Source organism: Corvus brachyrhynchos, unplaced genomic scaffold (assembly GCF_000691975.1).
Source record: "Corvus brachyrhynchos isolate BGI_N302 unplaced genomic scaffold, ASM69197v1 scaffold53, whole genome shotgun sequence".
Taxonomy (NCBI): domain Eukaryota; kingdom Metazoa; phylum Chordata; class Aves; order Passeriformes; family Corvidae; genus Corvus; species Corvus brachyrhynchos.
The window spans coordinates 3,225,874-3,237,253 of NW_008237681.1; the positions used below are offsets into that span (position 1 = coordinate 3,225,874).

Here is an 11,380-nt window from a genome sequence, read left to right on the forward strand (position 1 = left end):
ATAGCACCTACTAGAAGGTGAGATTTGCTACAGAGGCATTTTGAAGTTTTCAGTTCTAAACAGATGGGGCCATCGCTGGAGAAAATAGAACTCATGTATGCCATATGCTTTACATAGTTTTATGATTCTCGTATTTTTTATTAAACTAGCCAATGAAAGTAATAACCATACTGGAGATTTTCATTTAGCCTCAGGAGTCAGAACAGTGATTCAGTTGTTCACGGTGTTCTCTTTTTACCTTCTCAGCAACATAAATCATAAATCTAAGAATTGGGTTTTCAGTGTAACTTACAGCAATCAACTTATTTTGTGTTTCCCATTGATATAACTATTGCTTTAAAATTGATGTTTACAATGGACAGCAATCACCTTCCCAGCACAAATCATTGGTGCTAACATGAAAATCTTAGTATCTTTACCATTAGCTCATATGGGTTTTTAGTCTCTCCCTCTTAAGAATGGACTACCAGGCATCTATCAGAAATAAAACTACTTAGGTTAAGATTGGGGACTAGATTCAACACGACCAATTGAATCAAGTATTTTCTATAATTCTATTTAAAAAAACCCCAAAGCTCAAGAAAGTTCCTTTTACTTGCACAGACTTTTCCTGCGTAGCTGAATCCTACTTTGTGTCTTTTTCTGTAAAAAAGATCTTAAACGGATATTCTCCACCAACACCTGTAGCAGTAACTTGCAAAGTGAAAATAATACAAAATTTTCTGTTTTGCTTAAAAGGTTCACTGCGGCTTTGTTTAACTGTGCTTTGGCAAAACCACTTTCCAAATAGTTGTAAACAAAGCAACTTATAAAACATTATTTTTATATATGGCTCTGGAAGAACTAAGAACACAAAGCTCAAAACACAGAATTTATAAAGGTTGTGTAACTTGCCATCTAAACTTATCTGACTAATCATGAAACCCGTGAGAGAGGCAGGTGGATTGTAACAGCAGATGAGTTGAAGGGCCACGATTCTCGTACAAGGAAAGGGTTCAAATAATTGCTTGTTAGTCACAGAAAAACAATGCTGCAAGAAAACTGTATGAATAAATGAACAAGTGAACACTGAACTAATGAGCTACTTCCTCTGTTTGGTGGATGAGCTCTCAGGGGATGACGACTCATTTTCATTACACGTGTGAACACTATGCAGAGTTAACAGGGTCTTGGTTTCTGCCTGCTGCTCTGTTGACACACAGCCTGGTGACAAGGCCTGGGACATGGAGGGCTTGAGCACTGGACACAGTACATTTATTTCACAGCACCAAATGAGAACTGTCCTCCTGCTCTGGATTTGGTGAAGTGCAGCTGCTGCCTGGTGTTTCAGGGAAGCAGAATGATACCAGAGACACAGGCACGTGGAGCCGTAGGTTTGTCCAGCCAGGTTTGTACCGTGGGGACTGCCCCACACAGACCTGGCTGATGAGCCCTGTGAGACCCTGGCTAGCTGTAGCCTCCTCTATCAGGTGTTCCTGTCACCAGGCAGCACCAAGGTACTAACAAGCCCCACTGAAAGACAGCTTGTCTTCTTTGTTCTCCTCCTTTATTTTTTTTCTCTTCTATGTGCCTCTCCACTCTTGTGTTTCCAAGAGAACTCCTCAACTTGCACATGGACAGCCAGCTTGGGTCCAGAGGCATTCCTCTGCTGCTCTTGTGCAAGGAGATACAAACTGCAAAACCCCTATGGAGTCAGCTATGGTCCAGCATATTAACTAGCGAGGGTTTTCCCAAAGCCAGGCACCAGAAATGCAAGGAGACCTGAGAAGGCTTGGAAGAGGGGTACCTGCCATCTGAGAGAGCAGGGTCAGCCAGCATTGGTCTTATCAGAGCCAGGCTTAATTTAATCACTCATCTGCTCCCTGATCCCCAGGATACCCCTGCTCTCCATTCCCCTGAATGATGGATGGATGACAGTATTTAATGAGATTGAATGCCATCTTCATTACAATAAGAGCCTTTAATTACATCACTGAACATCATTTGATACCAAAGAAAAGCATGCTCTCCTAAATTTCAGGCAGTGACAAGGGGTCCAGAAGAACTGGGTTGCAGTCCTGGCTTTGCCAGAGGCCTCTTCTGGCCCATTAGGTAAGAGCAGGATAGCCACTGAATTAAAGGTTGTGTAAGCAGCGTAGCTCAGACACTTCCTAACTGTAGGGAGCGAGACTCTGCAACCTAAACACTCTGTGTGTAATTATTAAATTGAAGCTGATTCAGAACCCTGACACATGAAGAGAACGACCTACAGGCTCTCCATCCTTTCATACAGCTTTACATTTCAAACAATTACTTTAAAAGGATTGGATCAAAAAGTTGGTGCTTGCTCAAAGCCCCAGAAAAGAGCATCCAATTCAAATCCAAATTGGGTATTTTTGTGGCTGCAGCAGTGTTTCCATCACTCTGACTATTTTGGCTTGATACTCTCCGAACTAGACTTGTGTCTGCTGGAAAAGAAAAGAGATGTACAAAAATATGGTGTTTTTTCCCAGCTTGGAGAGTGAGTAGATAATAGAGTAGGAATCAGGCTCTATTTTTAGAACCTCGCTTTTTAATTCATTAGCTGCACAGAACTCTTCACAGGCAGTCACTTTTCTCTACTGGGTCAAGGCTAGTGAACAACTGCTGCATTACAAGGACAGAGATAAGTGAGAAAGTCAAGCTATAACTCTCCTCCATCACTAATTACTTCATTCTAAGGCCCCCACAAAAATCATCAGTGAAATTCCATGACCTTCTGCTGCAAGGAAGGAGCCAACTGCCTCCTCCACCAGCATCTGTGCCTTCCGCAGGCATCACGCCAGTGTCCCTCTCCCAGCAGCACACAGCTGCCTCGCAGAGATTCCCAATGCTTTGGAGACAAAGCAAGGAAACAATTACACTCACTGTTGATTAGTGAGTCCCTACTTTTCAACCTAGCTAGTGTTGCCAAGTAATGAGCACTTCTATTAAGTATGTGGAAGGGAGTACTACTTGTTTATTTAAAGAACATCCTAAATCACACAATCTGTTTTTACACATCCCACCCTTCAGGACAGAAATAGCAACCTTGCCAGGCCCTCACCTTGTACCAAAAGCTGACTGATTAGCTAATCTAGGCAGCTGACACAAAAGTGAAATCCAGCCTAATAAAAGCTAACAGTCAACTATTTTCAACAGCACCTAAAACCGGGCTGAACCAGGCTGGTACTGTACAGCCCCATTTCCCTGCAGTGTAACTGTGGTATTCATTTTGTCTTGCTTAGAAACCAGACAGCTCTTTTAATTACATCCAAAATGTGCCTGCTCAGACTGAGAAATGATCAGTCCTGCACACAGAGCCAAGTAGATGGCTTGGAAACAGATTACTGGATTCCTCTATGTCTTAATAGATTAGTCTTAATAGATTTGCCTAGTGAAATTCCTGAAGCTTCCTCTTCCCTCCCCCTGCCCTCCTTCAGCTACAGCTTAGTGTCCCTGTTTCAGGCAGACCCTTGGTGTCTGGGGAGTGTTGAACTCAAGTTACAGCCTCTCACTAGGACAGTCTCAGACGACTGGTTTCTACCACAATCTTAAGGAACACAGGCTACTAGCAATCTCTTGAACTTGCAAAACAGGTTCAAGAATCAAGCAGGAAAGGCAGAGATCACATAACCTTTCTCTAACCCTGACTTCTCAAGCCAACAACCCCAAACAAAAGAAGTTTTTCCTCCATGTTTTGCCTTTTTAAAATAAAGATTTTAATAAAAGATAATTTGTCTTACCACTTCACATAAATTTTGCAACGCAATGTCCCTTCAAACTCAAAATCATTTTTAAGAGCGTAAGACACTTCCAGTGTGGAATAACATGAAGGAAATCTGATTTCTCAAAGACTTGGAATGAGCTGTACATACCCAGAGCATCTTTGAAGGCACTACCATCTGTTTCATATTCCTTCACTGGTCTGACAGACACCATGGTACACTGTCATCAGCAGTTTTCAATAAACTTTGGAGGGGACAGTGCTTTCCCCCTTATTTTAAAGCTCAGAGTTACAGGACCAAGGGCCAGCCTCAGGCAGGTCACTGAAGACACCTGCCACGTGCTGCATGGTTTGAAGGCTGGCAAAGGATACAGCATTAGTGCTGACTGCCCCATCACCTACTGTCACCTTCCCCCATCAGTGGCAAGGGTCCAAACAGCTTAACAACCCCTAGTACAGTATCATCAGTCTCGAAGTTGTTGCCTTAAAAAAAACCCAACCAACCAAAAAAAAAATCATAGATTCAGGTTGAAGGGACCTTAAAGCCAGTTCCAAATCTCCTGCCACGGGCAGGGACGCCTTTTTCTAGACCATGTTGCTCAAACAGACAAAAGAAATTCCAGAGGAATGGACACTCTGGCCATACTGGCACTACCTTCAACCCTTAAATCTACAAACCAGACAGATCAGCCCCCTCTCTGCAATAACCTCATCCATGCTCGGGAGAGACTTCACTCATCAAATTTGCTCTGAGAAACTTCCTGTTCTACACCATCACAGGAGCTGCTTTCAAGAACACCAGAAATACTTCAAAGGAGAGGCTAAAAATATCTCCCTTCTTTAAAGCAGACAGCTTTAACAATTTTTAACAGAAGATTACTTTGCCTTTTTCTTGTTTGAACCAAACAAAACACATCATTAAAGAATTGCCACCTTGAGCTGTTCTTCCTGGCTTTAAGAACACACTGCCAAAACATCTCTTCTTCAGACTACCACCCTCCTGTACGAACTTTAACTAAAGAGGAGTATTAAGTGAATTTGTCAGTTGAAGGGAAAAATCTTGACATGCTTTAAGTCTCAGGAGAAAAAAAAGAAAAAAATCAATCCACATCCCAAGCTGCTGGAAGACACAGCTACTTTTTGGGCCTTCTATCAATGCCTTTTCCTATCACTACCCAACAGACATAGTACACAATCTGTGGAAGCTAGGACAGCCATCCACCTAATTTACCAGGAACTGCATTTCATCTCTTGGCTTTTATGTGAAAGCTGACTTCATGCTGAAAGGTCACACTGTAATTTCACAAAAAGTAGTCGAAAATACATTCATCTATAACTGTTATCCAAATGTGGTTATTTCTACCACCTAACCATGCAGAGAAATCAGAATGCAGCTCTTTAACAGAGAGACATGTTTTCTGTTCTGGTAGCAAAAGGAAGGTTTAAGAAATTGTTCCCCCTCAATCTTGACAAATGAAATAATACCTACTCTACAGTCAGTATTTTACTATTCAGCCTAAAACCTTATCATTCTTTGTGATGTGTCCACATTTTTAATACCGTGCACTTCAATGACCAGAGCAAGCTTTACCTTTCCATTCTGTGCTTAGTTGATTCAGACAATGTAGCTGAGAGGCCCGAGAGCTGGTTTGACACTGAAGATGTAAAAAACCCAGAACTTGAAAAATAAAATTGCCATTAGTATTTAATCACCTATAAAAAATAAATGAGCACTTTCAGTTTACATCTCATTGCACAAGATCAAAGCTGGCCTTCAGTCTAAGCACAGGACGCAGAGACCCCAACCTACAGACAGTGACTAGATACATGCACACCAAGAGAAAAAAGATCACGGACCAGCCCTTGGGCTTTCAATACACACAGCACACACCCTTCCATGTTGAAAGTGAAACCCACCACAGACCTCTATACTCAGGGCCCACAATCTTCACAAGTATCAAATTACATTTCCAAAAGCCTGTCTAAATATGGAAACATCTGAACTCCTGGAGAATTCTACACTTATCCACATAACTCAAGAAGCAGCAGAAGCACTGTTAAATTTAACAACCTGCATGAGCTTTATTAGATGGCCACGTTTACAAGAATTAGCGGTAGCGGTGCAGCTGCAGGGTGTTGCGCCTTCTCCAGGCTGCACGGCGTGAGCCACCAATGGTGTGGTGGAATTTGTGGCCCTTGCCAAGCCCACGGCTCTTGCGCCCAGCTGACGTCAGCCCACGCATCTCTCTGTGCTTGTGGACGGGCTTGGTGATCCATTGGGTGTCAGGGTTCCGCCTGATGGTCTTATGGAAGGGATCAATCAGGATCACTTCAAAAAACTTGTAAGTGGAATCTTCACCCACCCAATACGAGTTCAAGACTCTCAGAGCACCACAGTGACGGCCAGCACGTTCCTAGAGGAAAAAATGAATGCAAAAGGCTGTAAAACCATGGATGCAGCACACTCTTCATGCAGAAAGATGACTAACTCAAACATAAAATTTCAATTTTCCCCAAGAGAACCTCTTTTCCTACAAAAAATCCTCCCCGTCCAGTTGCAAAGGTACAAGAAAAGTAATAGCTGAAAAGAATGCTGTGTTACAAAAAAAAAAAAGGCCATTCGGATTCCTGCATGAAACAGGTTTTAATGACCATGAGCAGGAAGGTGCTTGGTTGACAAAAGAAAGAACTCTCTGTACACAGAAGCACCCAGTCAGTAAATATACAATGTTAAAAATAACTTCAACGTGAAGATGAAGAGCACGAGCTGCACTTGAGCTCACGGAACAATCTTTTGTGGGAAGTTATGAAAGACTGATTAATTTGCACATCCAAAGCTACAGGGGAGAAAGGCATTTCTGCAGAGAGTAAGCCTGTACTGGTAGGAGTAAAGGAATAGCTGATGTAACAAATCTTTGTACTACTGCTGGCATATTAGTGCTCACTATTCCTATCCTCACTTGTGGTTGGAAAGACGCAATCTTAGTTTAGAAAACAAAACAAAGCAGAAAATAGCAATTATAGCTATTATGCCATCTGCCTCTCCCATCGAGAATGCTCCGTACTTAAAACACCCTACGTGCGTTCAGTTGTAGGATTTTATCTTCATCATGGGGAAGCACGAACCAATGGACCCCATTCATCTTCTTCCCCAATGTAATCCTAACCTATTGCTACAGGCTTCCCTAAACAGCACTTGACTATTTCCTGCACACGGAGTAACATTTTTTCAAGTCCTCATTTTCTTCTAGTGTGAGAGCAACACCTATATGAAACATTAGAACACCAGCCACCCTCGACCAGCTTCTATAGAGTAACATTTTTTCAAGTCCTCATTTTCTTCTGGTGTGAGAGCAACACCTATATGAAATATTAGAACACCAGCCACCCTCGACCAGCTTCTATTCGAGGATGGGAGCTCCAACTGAGGCTCTACGTTTCTATAATCTGAAAAATATAACTCTTCAGGAAAGACTGTTGTCAGATTCAGAAAATTTCAAGCTAAAACTGAGGGCAAATAACTTCTTCCATAATTGTCGTGAGCATGTAATTAGCCATCGGGTATCTGGGAGTAACATATATGAAGAGAATGCCATGAGCACTGAAAACAGAATTGCATTTTTAATTCAAACTCATCACCTTTATTTCTTTTAAATAAGCATATCCCATTTACATTTTTTCATTGGGGGAAAAAAAAAAATCCCACCATATTCAACTTTCAGAAGTCACTCAGAAGTATTTTTTAAGTCCTGAGAACAGAAAAGTCTTCTGCTTCAAGACGGAAAGGCAGTGACACTCTCCCTTCTTCCACAATGTCTCATTTGAGAATGCAGACTGGTATTAACTAACCCACTGAAAAAGTTCTTTTTGTAAAGGTGAGAACTGTATCTCTTCCAGACTACTGCTGTGACAGCAGTAAAGTTTACAAGATCTCATCGAATCAAAGCTTACTTCTTCCAGACTACTGCTGTGACAAAGTTTACAAGATCTCATCGAATCAAAGCTTACATTTTGAGTACTTCAGTAACAATATCTCACCTAAAAATAAATTAACCCCCAACCTGTGTGCTTGTGAGATACCAAAGCTTTTTATAAAGAAGCAGGTGGTCTCTGGCATGCTGCCTTCAGCTCCTGCAATACAGCTAAGTATGCTGTGCAACACTACTACTACACAAACAGGCACTACAGGCCTTAAGTCAGGAAATCACGTGTACTTTGTGAAAGGACCATCAGCTACAGCTGGTGATCCACACCACGTGGCAAGGAACACAAGAGTGGGATTTACTGACAAGTTAAGACACCTTAGCACACACAAATTCTTATGCCTCATGCCTAGCTCTTTATTTCACTGTGGCTTGGACTAGTTATGTGTTTTTCATAACAAATATTGTGGCATACTTTAGAAGTATACACTATGAATGTCACTAAACCAGCCAAGTGGTTCCCACAGACCCCATTTTTAAAGTCTGAATAGTTTTTTATTGTCTCAATAAAGCTTTTAAAGACATTCTGGTGCCTTCCTGCCACCATTATTCAAAATCTTTTACCCAACTTACTAACAAAGCAGCTGGTTTGGTTTATATTTTTTGTCTCTGAGTATTTTCAGCTTTTACAGACTAAAACTTTCCAACCCATATTTGTGAGCAATAACCAAAATACTCACCTCTGCTACAGACTGAAGACTCCGGGCAAACTTGAGCTGGTTAACACCGTGATGTACAGGTTTACCATAGGTTGCACCTTTCGGGACCGGGCGTTTGCGACCACCACGGCGAACACGGACACGGTAGATAACGTAACCTAAAACAAACAGTGCCTTAGGAACAAGAACAATTCTAGTAGCAATTTTCATCCCTGTACCCAAAAATTTACACGAAATGCTGCAACACGAAGTCATTATACCAATTTTTACCGAAATTTACAATTCAAGGTGGATAGTACAAGATGTTTTTGTCATTTTCATTACAACTGAGTAAGGCGAGTGATATCCTGTCACAACTATTTCTTGGTTCCAAACCAGAGCTTATGGCACCTGGTTAGTCTGTTTTAGTCCCAAACAGACTAAAATCAGCTACAACTATATTGTAATACAATCATAAAAAAAACCCCACCAAAACCACTACCCAAACCCCACAATTTAGATGGCAGCACTCACAAAGCACTGAAGCACAAGCCATCCACAAACCCTGCTGAAATCTGGTCACTGAGAAATGAGGAAACTAGATGAACGGTGACAGAAATGCCAAGTCTTAGCTTTTTATTTTCTTGTGAATAAACATACTGGGTTTTTAACTGGATTTCCTCAAGTTACTCATGGATGACCACTTTTCCCATTTCTTTCCCTGACAAGTAACTGTTTTCCAATGACAGTACGAACTCCATCACCTTGCCCAAGTACATGCAGCTGTAACAGTCATAGTACGGCTTGTGTTGGAAGGAGCCTTAAAGACCTCTCAATTCCAACCCCCCTGCCATGGACAGGGACACCTTCCACCAGACCAGTCTGCTCAGAGCTCCATCCAGCCTGCACTTGAACACTGCCAGGGATGGGGTATTCAACTTCTCTAGGCAACCTGTTCCAGTGCCTCACCACCCTCACAGTAAAGAGTATCTTCCTAATATCTAATCTAAACCTACTCTTTCAGTTTGAAGCCATTCCCCCTTGTCCTGTCACTACATGCTGTTGTGCAAGTCTCCATCCAGATCCCTTGTAGCTCTTTTCAGGTGCTAGGTCACAATTCAGTCACCCTGAAAAAAGTCAAAGTAACACATGACAAAACTTGGGCAGAGAAAGGACACCCCCCAACCCTAGGATACTAAAACCACTAATCAATTCTGTGGAACTTTGCACGAGAACAAAAACTGAGGCCAAAGCCCACTTGATCTTCACCTGCCAGAACAGCCACAGAAGGAACAGATGCAAAATTAAGTGAAGTTAAGGTTTTAAGGCTTTTAAAAGTTTAGGTTTAAGTTTAAGGCTGTGGGCACTGCTACCGACTGAGAACATTTATGATATTCTTTTCATTTCACGCAAGACACTTCCATTTATTGGGGGATACTTCAGTTCCAGATTTTGTTTGTCTGCTGTCACTGAAGGAAGCCAATGTCACTCCATCGTGAGGCACACGGACTTCACCTCTCCGTGCCATTACCTTGCTTGGCCTTGTATCCCAGCCTGCGGGCTTTATCGGGTCGTGGAGGGCGCGGGGCCCGGTGCAAGGCCGACAGCTGGCGGTACTGCCAGCAGCGCACGCGCAGCAGGAACCGCATCACGTCCGACTGCTTCTTCCTCCATAGCTCCTGGATGTACTTGTAGGCACCCATGGCTGTCTACCTGCTGGACAGAGAGCTCAGTGAAAACAATGCACCAAAAGCAATTCCCAGTTTGAACATCTTCCAAGGGTGGCACTGCACAAAACCACACATGGAACAGCACTGAGAGACAGGGACCTCCGAAGCGTCTTTGTACCACTGACACCCGAGAACATGGATCACACCGGGCAGCCTTCAGCATGACATGCTGCAGTCACCATTCCCAGCAATTTTCTTCCTTTTTGCATGTTCTGAAGTGTTAAACTCCTCAACTGAAAATTTTCAGATGTGTTATGTCTGATACTACCAAACCCAATGATTAATACCTGAAACAAGTTGTAAATATCAATCTATAAAAAACCACGGGTCTGCAAGGAGTGTGGCCTTTACTGTTAACTCTTACTTTAATAAGGTTTTACTTCTAAGTGAAAGCTGAACAGTTTCATTAGTAAGTGGAAATTTAACTGTTGCTTAAGAAATGAACTAGATTGGGACTTTTGCTTCCTTAGAGCTATTCACTTGGTGTCTCCCACATCTCAGGAGAGACAAGGCCTTCCTCCGCATCTGCTGAAACTGGGCTTTAAGTAGAATGGGATGTACTGATCATGCAATACTAAACAAGAAGTGTCATAACTTAGTGTCCTACTGCTGCTGACATTTGTGTTTTGCTCCACAGAGGCCCTGTGGGTTTTTTAAAGGTTTTTTACATTGTTTCTGCTGAACACCATCGGGGTCAGTTTGTATTGACTTCAGCAGAGCAAGGACTCAACACGAAGTTCCTACAGATCAAATTTTGCTCTTAAGAAAATAATGACTATTACAAAGTCCCTCTTCTGAGCTGAAATTGTCTTAAAAGATGAAGGCATTTTAAAAAATCAAATATTACTTAATTTTTACTCATGCTTACTGCTGTCTTCCTGAAAACCTCTGAGGCCTTACACATGTGCAGCAATCAGCACGTGTACCTGAACCCCATCAAGCCCCCACCCAACTCACCATCAGATACACGCAGCTCACTTTATTTACATTTAAAAACACGCCGAAAACAGTTCGTGTGTGACTTTGGATACCCCTCTTGTTTGAACGTGCCCAGCTATGGTTCATCCATTCCTACTCCCAGCCACCCCATCTTTTCACTGCATAATGGCACAAAACCCCCACGAACAAACCGCAAACCAGGGCGCGCCGTCTATCACCGACCTGCGCCCGCTCTGCCGCGCCAGGGCCACCCTGGGTGGCCCGTTCCCCTCCCCGCCCCGGCCCACCGAGGCGCAGCCCGCGGGCCCTCCTCCACCGGCCTCCCAGAGGCGCCGCGCCCCAGGAGCAGCCCCAACCCACCCCGCG

At 42.9% G+C, this 11,380-nt stretch overlaps 1 protein-coding gene across 1 annotated transcript; it reads right to left on the reverse strand.

The window, feature by feature from the left end:
• Nucleotides 1-5,776: 5,776 nt before the first annotated feature.
• Nucleotides 5,777-10,086, reverse strand: RPL15 (ribosomal protein L15). Its single transcript, XM_008631986.2, has 3 exons — nucleotides 9,877-10,086; nucleotides 8,388-8,524; nucleotides 5,777-6,138 (listed from the first exon to the last, which is right to left on the reverse strand). The coding sequence occupies exons 1-3, from the start codon at nucleotides 10,046-10,048 to the stop codon at nucleotides 5,833-5,835; spliced, it is 615 nt and encodes a 204-aa protein (XP_008630208.1). The 5' UTR covers nucleotides 10,049-10,086; the 3' UTR covers nucleotides 5,777-5,832.
• Nucleotides 10,087-11,380: the final 1,294 nt, after the last annotated feature.

Coding starts and splice junctions, on each gene's coding strand:
- RPL15 (XM_008631986.2), bottom strand. CDS start 10,048: ATGGGTGCCTACAAGTACATCCAGGAGCTATGGAGGAAGAAGCAGTCG. Junction 8,525..9,876: donor GGGATACAAGGCCAAGCAAG/GTAATGGCACGG, acceptor TGTTTGTTTTAG/GTTACGTTATCTACCGTGTC. Junction 6,139..8,387: donor GTCTTCAGTCTGTAGCAGAG/GTGAGTATTTTG, acceptor TTTTTCCTCTAG/GAACGTGCTGGCCGTCACTG.